The 16,007-nt window shown below is 37.1% G+C and overlaps 1 protein-coding gene across 7 annotated transcripts in view; it reads right to left on the reverse strand.

The window, feature by feature from the left end:
• Positions 1-16,007, reverse strand: part of RGS12 (regulator of G protein signaling 12) — an 84,391-nt gene that overhangs the window by 48,291 nt on the left and 20,093 nt on the right. For 5 of the 7 annotated variants that reach the window (XM_058838319.1, XM_058838318.1, XM_058838317.1 and 2 more), the window contains exon 3: positions 14,534-14,653. In XM_058838319.1, the coding sequence (XP_058694302.1) occupies positions 14,534-14,653 (120 nt within the window). Of the gene's footprint in view, positions 1-600; positions 1,334-5,277; positions 5,403-14,533; positions 14,654-16,007 lie in introns of those variants that run through there. The other 2 variants (XM_058838324.1, XM_058838323.1) reach the window with 2 other exon arrangements.

Raw genomic sequence — 16,007 nt, forward strand, 5'->3', positions numbered from 1 at the left:
TTTACTGAATACATTCAGTATAATTTTGTCAAATATTTGACTCTATAAAAAAAATATGAAGAATAAATGATGTGACATTTGGAATCCTGTAAGAAATAAATGTTCAACTTTTTTACCCCAAACAAAACCAATCCTATCACATATAAACACAATGCTTTAAGTGCCAAATCATCCCTAAAATTATTTTTATGAAGATATATACAAAATATTTACAGTCTTACCTAAAGATGTAATATTGATATAATGGTACAGAAAATATATACAAAATACTTTGCACATAATTAAATAATAGGCACAAATTATAAACATACTGTTTTTTTTAGCTTTATACACATTGGGCATAGTTCATAAATACATATCAAAATCTCAGTGTTAGCTGGTATAACAATATTACTTTTCTCTAAGAATAAAACCCAATGTTTGCATTTACAAAGGAATTTTAACTCAAATACTTTAAAGTAAAAGAGCTTAAAGGCTAAGCAAAAAGCATTCTGAAGCTGATACCATGCTTCTCTAATTTCTTGCCAATAACAATAGCCTATTCTAATTTCTCACTGCAACAATGCCTTGCTTTAGCTAAATATAATTCATATCACTTACCCGCTCCTCGTAAGAAACAGCAGTTATTTTTCCTAGCAGTACTCTTCCTAAATTCATCTTCACTTAATATGGAAAAAGCATTTCCTTAACACGTCGGCTTCTCAAAGATTAAACTAAAAAATTCAACGCTGTTCCATGCCTGTACATGCCAGTAAAGTTTAAAGGCATTTCGTATGAAGTTCTATTTTACTCCCTTTATGTTACCAATAGCAACAGGCCAATGCAGGAAGCTGTGGTTCGTCAGGGATTCAGATTAGATCTCAATTATCTCTCACCAGAAAAGCTCGATCATTTTATATAAATCATGCTGATTGTATTTGAGAACGTTTCCTATAACAAATCAGGAAAATAAAATGACACTGAACCGTATGGTAGTCCTGTATTCAATAAAACAGATTTCCAAGACAGTTTCCAAAAAAACACTAGTTAATCACCCTAACATTAGTTAGAGAAACATTTACATAGTAAATCACTATTTTCAGAGGTTTACATAATGCAAGCCAGAAGAAAATAGGACCTCAAATAGTCCATTCTGCTTAACTTTTCAGTGGTTAACACTATAAACTGCAGGCAAAAATCCGCAATACAAGGAGACTTGGAGCATTTCATTAAATCTAAAAGTAGCCTCTTGTCACTAAAGACAAAATTCTTCTTTCAGAAACCAACTGCTATCCTGCCCTTCCTCCCTCACGACCTGAACCTGTGCTCAGCTGATGTCAAGAGAGTTCTGTGCACAGAGCCTCAGGAACAGAGAGCAAAATAGGCTCCTTGCAATGAAAGAGGGAAGTGCAATTCACTTGCCTGTGACAGCGGTGTCTTCAAGAGACTCTATATGGAAAGCAGAGCATTTCAGGAAGTTTACTGCTGTCCACAACAGTGACAGTACCCAAATCATTCACTGCTGTTATTTTTAAAGCAATCAGAACACAATTTTCTGCTAACAATAAACACCAGAATTGCAATCCAGGAGTGATTATCAGGCATTTTCATGGTAGTGGGATGTCCTTAAGCCCTAGGTGGACGTGCTAGTAGTCATTTAGGAAAGAGGAACTTTCTCCCTTGTTCAGTGCATGTGGAACCCCCAGATCCATACAGTTCCTACAATGAGCCCCTAATATACAAACTACCCTGTGAAGAAGGCTAATGTTACTTGGAACTTAAAGAAAATGAGGAAGGAAAAGAGCCTTTACTCCAAATTTCATGGTGAGATTGACTTGCTACAGCCAGTATGTAAAAACCTGCACATCTTCCCATTTTGCATTTACAATGAAGAGACTTGGTTAACAGAAAAACTCAATCTTCTCAATTTAATTTTGAGTGATCAGGGAAGAAATTTAATTCACTTGCAGATGAAGCCTATTCTAACTAGAATTTTAGAGGCATAAGCCAAATGCTGTGATGGACAGTTAGTGTTTTGATTGATTACTTGTTTGAATAGACACACCACTGCAGTTCTTAATGCTCCTACAAGCATTTAACATCATGACAAAATGCAATGGAAACAAATGGGTGGGTAGAGAGGAAGAAATGTGTTTTAAAAATTACAAATGACACCCTCCATTGTTCTAGGATTTCAGAAGCAAGTGCCCTATAGTACTCGCACAGAGGAAAAATTTTATTTTGTGTGGATAAGCATTCAAAATGTGGAACTTTATAAAGAAAAAAATGCCAGAGCTGTTTAAATACTGCATCTTGTTTGACACTAAACCAAGTAGGATGCAGAATGTATTTTCATTGTCAATACTTTAACCAATTAGGAACACTATTACAAATAATCAGGAGCACAATATTCCTTACAATGGATGAGTAAAAATCACAAATGGATCAGAAATGCTTGAAAGAACTTTCCTGTGAACACCCCTTCGGGGTAACACAAAACAGGACTTTTATCAATAGCACTTACACTTAACACTCAACCTGAATTCTCTAGGAATCACCCTAGAAAGACCAAAAGTACTCATACAATTTTAACAGGTGAGAATGTTACCCATAAGAAGGAATAAGAGAAAAATAACCCCCCATGCAACAGTGGGATGTAGCTGCAAGACCAGCAGCTCACTGGAGCAACTGCACTGAATGTTGTTGGGAACACTGTGGGTGGGCAATGTTTTACACACTCAGCATTGTAAAGTTAATAATCCCTTCATTTAAACAGACATTAAGAACTGTTGATTTTGTTTCACTGAACTAAGCATTACACATCCATGCATTTTCCATACAGCGACTCTACTAACACTGAAAAATAAGCTCTAGCAATTAGACAGCAGCAGTTAATGATCATGGCTATGAAGTGTCATGTGGCACTGAAAGCCCTTTAAAAAATTCATATCCCTCTACATTTTCACAGCTTATTTCAGCAGCTACAGATATAAAATCTTGTGATTTTGTGTAGCATATTTGTAAATCGAGCAGGCAACTCAGAGGTCAAAGGTCAAAAGCAGAAGGAATGCTAATTTGCAAAGCTATTAATGGAAAGTGTTAAAATATGGTACAACAGCTTTAAAAGCCTTATTCAGATACACCAAAGACGACATTTGTAAACCCACATCCATCTGCTTAGGAGCTAAACTGTGGGAAGGGGTAGCGACCCCAGATAGGGTTGATCTGTTTTTCTCTCCTACCCTCCCTCCACTTCCTGCTCATATTTGCTTTTGTACATTTGTTTTCAGAGCAGAAAAAGCTGAAGAGAAAGACAGAATGACAAGGAGCTTGGATAAGTTTTAACTTGCCAAAAGATTAATAGGATTTATTATATCCCTGACTCCTAAAGAAGAAAACACACACAAAAACCACCAGGCAACCAGAAAGAGGCAATCCCCTGGACCAGCTCCTCGTCACACAGAGTACTAAACTAAATGAGACATTGGCAGAATGAACCACCAAAAATCTTAAATCTCATCAAGTATTCTTTTTTTAATGACATATTAAAGTAGCAACTACTTGCCTGACAGCCACATGTTAAGAATACGATTTAGCTCACTGACTCCAGTTACTGAACTAAAAAGCAGGAGCATCAAAAAGCCTACACATAAATTAAGAAAACTCTGCCATAAAATAAAATGGTTTTTCCTCCAATTCTCCAAATTTTCTGTAATCTGTCTAGATATATTTCTGTCAATGATTTGTCAGCTAATCAACAATAAACAGACCCAAATCTGTGCTACTGATGAGAAGAGGAAAGATTCTCTCATTTACAACATTGTGGATTCCCTCTGTGAATTTTGAAGAGTCCTTCCTATTCCAATGCAATATTAACAAAAATATTTTGAAGCCAAACTAGCTGGAACTTGCTGGTGTATAAATAACTGAAGTACAAGCTGCCTTGTCAGACGCTGAGACTTCCCCTAGAGTAAATCCCGCGAAGCAAAGGGAATGATGCAAACGACTGTTCCGAGTGCCCTCTGCTGTCTGCGGCACTGCTCAGACTCCTGTGCACATTTTCTAGTGCTAAATTCAAAATTTGCCATCCAGAAATCCACTCTTAAAAAAAAAAAAATCTGGTTCGATGAGCCATATTGTAAGGTTTGAAAAACAATTCTACAGGACTGCAAAATGAAAATTTAAAAAATGTACTTTTGTAAAAATGTTTGTGAACAATTCTTGGTTTTATTTTCCCCTTCTGTTGATCAGCATATTAAGACAACTGAATTCCATCCACTAATAAAAGCGTTATTAAGCAACAGCTTAACCTGCACATCCAGATGGAAGGTAACTTGCAGTCCAACAGTAATCGAAAATTAAACTGCATATAAAAGAGGATAGGATTAAGTGACAGATCACTGAAATACATTTAGTCACTTCTGAATTTCCTACTACTGATGTAGCCCCTAAAAATTAATAGATTTTAAGGAAATCAATGTAAAAGTGAGCATGAAAACTAACATATTTTAAGTAAATAAAGCATATAATATCTTCCCATGCTTTGCAATTATTTATTTCCCTCCTGATTTTAAAATATTAAAATTTTGATGCCATACTTACTTACATACTTACCATACTAGCATTTAACACAATTTCATTCTGAGATATACTCAGAGAAAGAATAAGACTATAATGTCAAAATTTGATAATACAGCTAGGATGCTTACTTGCAAAAAAAGTGTTTACTGAGCAACAAGAAGCCAAAAACTGATCTAAGTCTCTACACCTCAAATTTTGCATTCTATAAATACTTTTCATTTATTTTCAGTTATTTTAATAACTCACACCATCTGGATTCTGTTTTATTGGATAAAAGTCCTGCTGGAAGAAGAAAAATTCCTTTAGCTGTACAACTTTTTGAAAAGCACTGTAACAATTAAAAGGTAACAAATCTGTAACGACATTTTTCTTTACGGAAACACAGGCAAGTAAAGTAAAAATTAAGTGAAAGTTTTATTTTAAAAATTAGAGAAATATCTGTGTATCTACTACACTCATTTTAAAAGCAATACAATGCTGCTAAAGAATTTTAAACATGGCTATAAAAATGGTGCATTCTTAATTTTATAGCAGAGCTTATATAGAAAGTCAACTTAAATACTTATACTTACGAACTTTGTCTCTTTAAAACCTCATCGAATCCTTAGAAGCATAATTTATCAAATTTCACTGCAAGATTTCTTAGCTCAGAAGACTACTCGTTAAATCATATTCCTGTTTTCTGCTCGCTTTAGACAAACAAAACTTTATACTTACAGACACTTGACTATCAGTAAAAGTTTTCTCCATGTATAAATGGTTTAATATCTCATTGTTAAGAAACAGTCCTTCAACTTTATTGTTATTATGCTCTTGCTGAACACATGTTTACTTCTTCCAGAGTCCAGTACAAAAATGAGCCTCCTCTGTCTGCTGCCCTATCAACACCTCTCCCATTCTCCTCCCTCCCCAGCACATTCCCCGCCCTCAGTACTGGTTCTGTATCTTCTCATCAAAAGGAACAGGCAGCTTTCAAAATGGTGTTTAGGCAGGTCCTGCGTAACAATAAAGCTTCTGTAAAGACAACAGCCCTGCTGAGGAATCTGCTAATGTAAAATACACTCGCTGAGGGCCTACAGGACTCTGTCGTAAAGGTTTGTCCAAACTTGTTTAAGCATTGAGTCAACATCGCTTTCTCATACAAAGTATTCCCTTTTTTAATCCTTTCCCCTTTGGTGAGCATGTCACCTGAATGAACCAAGTCACCAATCTCTACTAAAAACAATTAAAATATAATCTAAAAATACTTTTTAAAAAAATACTGTTAAAACACATAAGACTCACAGAAGTTTTCTTGCAGTTTCTGGCATGTATGTACGTGTCTCGGTGTGATTACAATCATATGTATGCATATTGTGCAACCTATCTCATCCTACCAAAACTCTTGTGAGTTCTTGTGAGTAAGCAAAGCATTGGCATTTATGAGGATCATGTTCCAAGTGAAACATTACTCTCATAATTTTCAATACCACACCTACTCTCCAGACAGAGCCACAATATCTGTGCATTTTCAGAAAAAAACGCATGCACTTTCTGCCCAAAAACAATCCTTAAATATCATCCCTCAGCAGTTCCTTTGCCCAGAGTGAAGTTGTGGATGGGCTTTTTAAATTTTTTTTTAAGTTTCAGAAGTAATAGTGAAATGTTTTAATGATTTAATGGTGAATAAAAAAACAGTAGTAGATAAATAGAAAGCATCTAGCAAAAGTTCTCACTGACTCTTTTTACTTTCTTAAGTTTCACTGGACAGGAAAATGCATGAGGACAGTGAAATTAGGTGGTACAAACTCCTGCCCAAAATCCCAGCAGTTTAAGCATGAGAGAGAATCAGAAACAATTTGCAAATGCCATCAATTTGTGCTGTATGTGTCCTGTGATTATGCTCTAGAAATACCAATCCAGTTCATTCAATAAAGCTTATTCATTCCCTAACATCAACCAGGTCTCATCACAGAGCAAAAATCCCTCCTTAGTTATTATTTGGTCATGTGATATGACAAAAAGACATACCAGGTAACAGGAAGAGCAGCGAGGGAGGGCAGGGATGGAGAGGCACCAAACCAGTCAGGCAGTTCCTCATCCCAGGAGCTGCCTGGACAATCTCAGCAGCAGCAGCTCTCGGCAGAGTGTGGCCAGGGCCACCAGGGAATGCTCCCAGTGCCCAGGGCAGGCACCCAGCACCAGCAGATACTACAGCCAGGCAGCCCTTGACACCAAGGGAAAGGTAACACAGCTCCCTGTGCCAAGAGGACACCCACAGTCCCAAAGCCAGGGAAAAGCACTGCCCACCCTCACATCTCTGCACAGGAGAAGTTCAGAACATGGGTTTATCAAACCCAGTAATGTTTCCAGCAGTGGCCATGCATGGAAGTCTACCAACAAGCAGCACAGGGAAACGTATCAGACATTCCCTGATTACATTCTCCCAGACTCCAGGTAGTTTTAGTTCAAGAGATTTCCTGAACCTGGTGTGGCTTGTCTCCTTAACAATCCCCAGTGGCTCTCTTTTCCAAATACTTGTCCACTTTCCCTCCAGGACATGCAAATTTCTTGCATCCACAGCACTCAGTGGTGAGGCATCCCACAGACCGACTCACCTCCCACATGAACCATCGTGCTCTCCTGTTTGTTTTGCTCCTGGCTCCAGCTATCTTTAATTAATGGTGTTGACTTCTTGTCCCAAAGGAGAGAGTGATCAGTCAATCCCAACTACTTTTCCTATGCCACCCATGATTTTCCACTCTTTCTTACACCTAAAGCTTTTCTTCTAATATAGCAGAACATTTAAAAATAGAGACCCGGATGGAAAAAGAAACCACAGTTGTATGCAACGGAATCATCTATTCCTTCTGTAATAATCCATAATACAGGATTTTGCTTCACTGCTACTGTACTGAGCTGTTGTTTACATGCAACTCTCCCTTAGAACTCAAAGATCTCACTTCTGAGGAGAAACAGTCTACTGAGAAACATATATATCATTTTTTATATGAAGCTAGAACTATTTTTCCTTGTTTGTATTACTTTGCATTTATCTGCATACATTTTCATCTGCCATTTTGTTGCCCAGTCATTCAGTCTTATAAAAGCAGCCTGGTCTCATCTTCAGAGACTGCTCTTGCCCTTATTACCTGGAGTAACTTCACCTCACTGCTCACTTTATTGGGAGGAGCCTTAAAAGATGCCCTTGAATCAACAAATGTAATATAAGAAACTGCAGCAAGAATCAGCCTTAAGCAGCAAATAGTTCTGCATTTCAGAATCAGTGCAGTAAACGGTAGCATTATTCTGCCTTAATGTCACATGCCTCAGAGCCAGAAGAGGGAACAGCTTCAGTTCAAAGAGAGTAAGCCAAATTTTTGAAGAATGCTAGGTTAGGGAGAAAGACATCCCTGAGAGGTTGCCAGCCTAACAAGAGCTCCATTTGTGTGAGCATTGATAGTTCTGTCACTGCTCAAGGAAAACAGAACCAAAACAGCAGAGCCAATGCCAAAGCCCAGTATCTTACATTGCTGAAAAAAGGAATGCAACTCCCCTGTAGCTTCAGGTGGTTACTTGAACTTGCTCACCCTGTCTGATCCTTGTAGTTCCACAAACTGCAGAGGTGTTTACAGCCTGTGAATTCACCTGTGTCCCTTTAATCACATATCTTAAGAATGGCAGTACTGTCTACTACAAGAAAATTAATTTATACAGAACACAAGTTTATCTCTAGTCCCTGAAAGCCATATTCTCTGGTTCTGTGGCAGAAATGGGCTTGTGTTGGAGAACCAAGCCTGGAGGCAATAAAGGCTTGGACAGCACTTGAGTGCCAGGGTTAGACAATCTGCTGATTGCCTCCTCAAGAAGAAATTTCTCTATACAGTGCCAGCTGCCTTTGCACATATGGGAAGCTAATTCCCTAAGGAATCCATCCTAGGCAACACTGTGGGTTTCTTCTCATGCACCACAGCATGGGGTGAGCACTGCCGTGATGAGCGCTGCCCATATGCACCTCACAAAAAAAGCAGAGATGAGATCCAGCTCTCAGCACATTCTCTAACTACTCTGCTCTTTACATGCAAATTTACATGGCAAATTTCTCCAGAATCTGCAGTGAAGCAAATATCCCAAAAGCAGGAGAAAACAGTAACATTACTAAAGGACAGTCATTTTACCAATTGCAGTAACAGAAAAAAAATCCCATTATTCTCAGTGTCTGTGAAAACAAGCACAGTTTAATGTTCTAGATTATATGTAGAAATAAGTACCTCAGATTCACAAGAGATTGCACACAACCATATTGATCTGTTGACCAACCCACCTTTGTCAGATACTTTACAAAACAGTGTGAGAAGTGCAAGAACTTTCCATGAAAGAGTCCAAGTAAACTTAAGAGCAGATAGTGAAAATCTTTTAAAATCATGGGATAGCATAAAATACCAGCAAAAACCTAACAGTAATGCTAGAGCACAATCTGTGAGGAAAAATAAAATGTATACTACTAGCATGATGTTTCCTTCTTCAAAGAGATATAAATAAACTACCTGATAAGATGCCACATGCCAAAGGAAAAGCCTGAGCATGATCCTCTAGGGAAGGCTGGAGAGTCTGAAATCCTTAATAGAGTAGTCTAGAGAAGCAAGTGTGAAACCAGATGATGCTGGACAGAATGACAGTCCAGACAGTGCAATCCCCTGCTTGCCCCCATGTCCTGGCAGCGTTTCACTTTCCAGGACAAATGTGTGCCCACTGTGCAGCCCAGCAGGAGAACAACTCCAGCCAGGACTGTAGCAGCCCAGGGTCTGAACGAGGCAGAAGAACACCTGGCACAAAGCACTGGATGTTTTCAAAGTCTTCCTGCTCAGCTCCATGGCCACACCAGTAATTTATGGTAAAAACATCAATGTGTAATGTCATGACTGACTGACACTATTCGCAGCTAGACACCATGGTTCAGCAAGAGGTCCCAGCGTATTCAGGGAGTCTGAAATCAATCACTAAACACACCTCTCACTGCTCCAGAGGATCACCCCGGTGCAGAGGGAAAAGAGAAGCAAGAACCTCATCTGTGGGCACAAATCCATGAAGCTTCCAGCACAGCAGTGTCAGGGGCTGCTCAGTACTAGCACTCAGACTTCAGAATATCTGTATATGAGACTGGATTAAGCCTTTAGGAACTCATTATCAGCATGCTAAAAATACAGTAAATACATGCTAAAAGTACTGCCCTCTACATACAAAAATGGAGATTTTCTCACTCATGCACTGTTATTTCACAATTGGCCTTTCCTCCCCCTTTCATAAAAGCTGACAGCAAAACTGCCAATTTGTTGGTTATATCTTAGATAAAAATTTGGACAAAATATTTCCAAAGATGTAGTTCTTAAAGGGAGTACATAGTAGAACATACTTTAAACTAATTGGTGAAATCGAAGACAAAACCATACGTTCTTTTCAAATTTTGAATTCAGTGTTACAAGCTGAGAATGAAGAGGCCTCTTGATTTAAATCATGTACTTTTACTCACCATAGTGGTGCCATTGTGGCCATGGTGATGATCTAAGAATATCCATAAAGGAACCTCTGCAGGGAGAGTTAACACTTTTTATTAGGTCATTTAAGAGAGTGGGAAAAGTTTGGGGTATGTTTAGATGTTCTTGTCTGATTTTCAGAGTATACTAGTTGGTCTAATATAGCTATTATCTCCCTTCGTAAGCTTTGTCTGATTATTTAAATCAGTCAAACAAAAACAGGTACCCACTTAAAAACTTCTTATTAAGTCAAATGAGCATTTAGGGGGAGTTTTTCCACCCACAGATGCCAAAGTTAATATCCAGCAGAGACATGTCATCCATTAGTATAAAAACCTCATACCAAAGAGATGTGCTGTATTCTTTCAAATAAGAGATGAAATGCAAAAAGAAGTTGATTCAGTAGAACTAACAAAACAGAAAAAAAAATCAAGCATTATTATCTAAAATAACACCTAATAATACTACATTATTAATGGTTATAATTAAGATGGAACATTCCAACAAAAGTCCTCACGCTGATTTTTAAAAAGAATACATGATACATTCCAACATTGAAAACATTAATAAACTCTAGAAATTTGATACAAATGTTGTTTACAATATAAAATATAGCTTTAAGGTTTCCAAAACAGGATGGGAACAAGAAGAAAAGCTGCAACAGCCATCTTTTCTTTGTCCTGATATTTAGTTAAAATAATTAAATTACCTTTAATTTTAAAAATATCTCTGCATTAAATGCTTATTTAACAATACTTAAAGAATTTGACACTTGTTTCCGTAAGAGATTATGTCTCTCATTATATTACTCTGCCCTATTTTTAACCATAGAAAAATGCAAAAAGCCCAAGTACCAAAATGATTTTCAGGGAAAAAAAACAGCTTTGAATGTTCTTCTTGGTGAGGAGGAACCTAAATCTTTTGACTTCAAGAAAATACTGCAAAGTTCTCCCATTTTTACAGACATCAAGAGAAATTAAAAGATGAGTGGAATGGGCTACAGTTAAAAGTGTTACCAAAACTGGTAATGAATAGAAGAATTACAATTACTGTGTTTAAGGTAAATTTTTACATAGGTAGTATTCTACTGTCTGCAGTCTCACAGGGACACCTTTAATGCGTTTATAAACACCTTTTCCAGAACAGAATTGTGCAAGAGGATCAGAGTAGTGACATTTGCCTACAGGGAGGAAAAGTGGGAAGAAAGACAGGATCATGCCCTCTCATTAAGTCAAATATCAAATAATCATAAGGTCCTTTTAGCTTGAGTTACACCTTGAAAATATGAACCAGATATATGCTAAAAAGTAAAATTGGTGCAAATCACAGAATGTTAACATGGGTGTTAATGGACACTATTTCATAACAACAAATTATTCACATAGGAAAATTTATTGCTAGGTAGAAGATAAATCTGTTCTTAACAAAACCAGATTTCTTGTAATTTAATAAAGAAAATTTTCTAAATACATTTCTTCTGAAAACAACGTAACTGGGGCACATACTAGACATGCTCATTTTCTGAATTCAGTTCCAATTTAAAGAATAATTAATCATAATCAGCCCTGCTGTGAACAAGCACAATTTCCACAGTTCAGAAATTAAATTGTGCATTTTCTGTTTTATGAGACATTTCCCCTACCACGATTATAACACAACATTAATTTTATATTATAGCACAACACATTAATTTTGCACTCTCATCCTATTTTGATCCCTGCATTTTTAAAATAATCTTGTATACAGTTTCTATTAGTAAAAACAGCACCTAGACGTAAATCCTACAAACTGGTCTGGTTTTTTCTACGTATAATAGAACTTCTGCAGATAAGAGGAAAATACTTGAGGGGCAACTATGCCATTAATTCTAATCTGTGTGCATATAGCCAGATGTAGTCTAACAAGTTAAAAGAAAAAGTGACATTTTTTCATGAAATCGTGTTTTTATTTATTAAAGTATCTATTAATAGGCTGTATTCTTGGACAGATATTTTTAAAAATAAATAAATAACAAATTTCAAAGAAATCACGCCACCTTATGGCAGCAGTCAGCAACACTGACAGCTGGTGTTTCACACAGTGTTCATACTTCAACAAAAATCCAAATACAACCTTTTTAGACCTGTAAACTATGAACAGTCTTCAGCAAATGCCCATAAAAGAAACTCTAGGGAACCTACTTACACTGCTCAATTTAGAAGATTAATTTGGATGCCAGCAGGAATCAAACCCACAAGCTCAGAGAAGTGTACTAACTTCCAAATTTCATGTCTGGATTATTCCCTTATCCATTCTGCTAAGATAACTGAAAAGAACACAAAAGCAAGCAAGTAGCTTATACAATACATGGTCATTATTCCAAAGGTGGAGACTCTAAGAATTTCCTGCTATTGTTATTTCCTCTTCCACCAACCCTAAATAGACCGCCTGAAATAAACTAAACATGTACTGACAACATTGTGTTCTACTACACAGAGGGTAAGAGTACTTGGGACAAGAGCTGAAGCAGCAGTGTTGAAGTTTGAACCAAAATTAAAACACCTCATCACTATTTTATTTTGACACACAAAGCTTTTGAAATTGTTCTCTGATTGCTGGGATATCTAGGATATCATTCTCTTACAACATACAGAGAGAAAAAAAGATTTGAAAGTGAAAAGTAGCTGGACAGAGAACAGTCTGCACCCACACAGCTACCTGTAGTAAGGGCATTCATCCAAGTACAGATTTGAATACAGACCATTCCTTTGTCCAGTCCTATTGTGACCCAGAATGAAACTTTCCCCTTCCAAAGTCACTCAGTAACAATGAGAACGTTGGGACACAGATTGATTCTTAATCCCTCCTGTTGGTGCTGCTCTGTTTATATACACTGACAATACCAACCAGGGCATAATGAGAGGGGAAAAAAGGATTTTTTAGGCCAGTAACTATCATATCTTTCTGAAATTAATGGGAAGTTCCACATGCCTATTTTAATGAATATTCACACAATGTGAAACAGCTCCGAAAACAGAAATTAAATTTTATTTTTGATTTTTAAAACACGTAAAACACGAGATGTGCAAAAAACCTGCATGAAATTTCAGTCTGTAAGACTGTGGAAAGAACCATGTTTTTCCTGTTGCATGTGAATTACTAGCACTAGACTCTTTGGTATTCTGAGAGAACTCGCTCTTACTACAACCAGAAATTCTCTCAAAACTGGATATATATAACAGCAAACTTTTTCAATTTACAAGAATCACCATTTTCTGATTAAGAAAGATGTAACTAGATGGTTCCCAAACCCCTTTATCCGGAAGTTCTTGCTGTGTTTAAGTTATGCAGTTATTACATTAAAGTTATGAGTGCAATGAAATTAAGTATTTCCCGTAACTAGTAAAAAAAGCAAGACACTTAAAAGCTTCAGAGAACATAGACCACTATGAAAAACAGAAAAATGGAAAAACTACAGTTCCTACCTGCATTCCCTAAGCATGACAGAAGCTCCTCCATACACTCTGCTCCCTAAAAATCCACTGCACTGAGCTCCCTTCTCCTTTACCTCAGTCAGTGAAATTCCGTTCTTCCTACATTTTCCCACAGCAGAAAACTCCAAGTGTCTCCTTCTTTCCTCCTCCCATCTCAAATGCTTTTTAAACACCTCCTTCCCATTTAGAGGGCTCAGTGTGCCACATTCCCTCCTGTGCTGAACAGTGCTGTAGTACATATTCCATGGCTCTTGTGCCAACAGCTCTACACAGATTTTTGTTTCTCCCCAGTCACCAGACTTCCCCCAGGTAAGCATGGTAAAGGGGAAAGGGCAGACTCTCCATTCACCCTCACATCACTGTGGGTCAGGTTTTCCTGAGGAGGTGTGCTAGGACTGAAGATATAACGAAGCCATATTCCTGCAGAACAGGAGGATGGCTTTTCATTCCTTGTTTTCACCAAAACCAATATGGTTCAGCCACTGAGACCCAGACATCAGCTTATGTCACACCAGATGTAAAACAGCATAACATTACACTTAAAAGGACCCAAAATCAATGAGTTGATTAGGAATTCCCTTTTCTTAACTGCTGTCGAAATTCATCAGCTGAACAAAAAGCAGAATACTGTAAACATTTGATTTTTCTATATATCACAATACATTAATTTCTGAGACATTATGAACATTTTGATTAGCAAAAGTGTATTGTTTGGATTTACACAGAACCAACTGTGACAGGAAAAATAAAGTCAGAGTTCCCCACAGAAAGAATGGCCACTGCTGGCATCAATGTAACCTATTAAAGAAATATTGAAAAAGACAAGTTGATACCTGAAATCTGCATTCCCCTCACAAAAATGCCATAAAATATTAAGTTACTTTATTATACTAATACTTTACTAACTTTCTTTCAGCAATTATCAGCATTATCTACTGTAAGTTCTCCAAGACTCACTTCTACATTTTAAGTAGATAAGTTAATTACCTCAAGGTCATCCAGAGAGCGAGTAATACTAAATCGCTTAGATCTTCCAAATGATCTTCGAGCAGAAGAACGTGGGGGAGGAGCCTGATTTAATCCCATTGAATGTCCAAATTTTGCACCCTAAACAAAAGAGAAAATATATATTTACTTCTTTCATTTTAGTACGTTACTAATCATAGTGAGATCTGAATTTTAAGGAAATGTAACAGGACCTCAATTTCAAAACAAGTTGGTCATTTGCCATGCCCATGGCAAATCACATACTAAAATTCTTTAAAGTTTGCTTTTCCAGTCTCAAGTCAAATATCTTAAACATTCAGCATTAATTTACTGTACTAACGTGATTCATCAGTTAGGTTGCTAAAATGTACACATAATACATGTCAGTAATAAAAGCAAGATGATCCTGGCTCTTTCCTGTCTTAACTGGAAACCATTTAACTACAAAATATTTGCTTTTTCTATAGGAAATTACTGTCCTGGAAATCATCTCATCCAGCTTCTCCTGGAACATTTCTCTGTATTTTTAAAAATCTCATTTTCTTGCTACCATGAAGTCCAGCTTTTTTAATCACACAGTACAAAATTGCAGGAACTTTTGTTCTGTGGAAAGCAACTCCCTCACTTGGATGTTCCACTACTAGAATTGGTGCCGCAGTAATTAAATCTAATGGTTTTCTCTTGTCCCCATAATCATACTCTTTCTCCCTAAAAAGTCACCAGATGTTGGTTAAGCTATTCAGCATGTACATATCAAGTTTATTCCAAATGGCAAAAGTGTAAGCTTGAGCCTAAAATTAGGCACACAGTCGGTGACTGGTGCTAAGCAGATGTACATAAACTCACTACATTACAAAAACTTGTGATTATGTGCCTGAAATTTTGGATTCCTTTCACTATAATATTCAATGTGGGGAAAATTCCTGCCAGTCTACTGCTGTTTTTTTGCTTTACAAAATAAAAGACCTTAAATCAGAGCAAATTCCCTTCTGTTTCATGTCAGCATGTTTCTTCATTATAGTAAGCTTAAAAAGATATTTATTAGTACTTTTATAATTGCTCATTTGGTGGATTTGTAATATTTATTAAATTTTCTATTTGTCTTCATTTCTTCCTTTGGGCAAGTTTCTGTGCTCCAAGTTCTGAAATATTTTGGTCTCCCTTTGATCACTCATTGTAAAGTCTATACACATCATGTTAATCAAAAGAACAAATTTTGCATCCTCATAGCCTCATGCCAACAACCACTCATACAAAGCAGAGAAGAGCAGCTAGAACATTGTACAGCCTCAGAGATGTCTGCCTGTTTGCTAATTCCCATGGAGACAACACTGTTCTATAGCAACTGGGCTCTGGCCAGCACCAGTCCTCTCAACAGATTCTGTTTACAAGCTCAAAGATTTGTCAAGACAAAACAGGAATCCGGATCCAAAGTATGCAGCAGGGTTCATCCCCTCAACAGGCTTGAGAGTTC

Source organism: Poecile atricapillus, chromosome 4 (assembly GCF_030490865.1).
Source record: "Poecile atricapillus isolate bPoeAtr1 chromosome 4, bPoeAtr1.hap1, whole genome shotgun sequence".
In the NCBI taxonomy this organism is placed as follows: Eukaryota; Metazoa; Chordata; class Aves; order Passeriformes; family Paridae; genus Poecile; species Poecile atricapillus.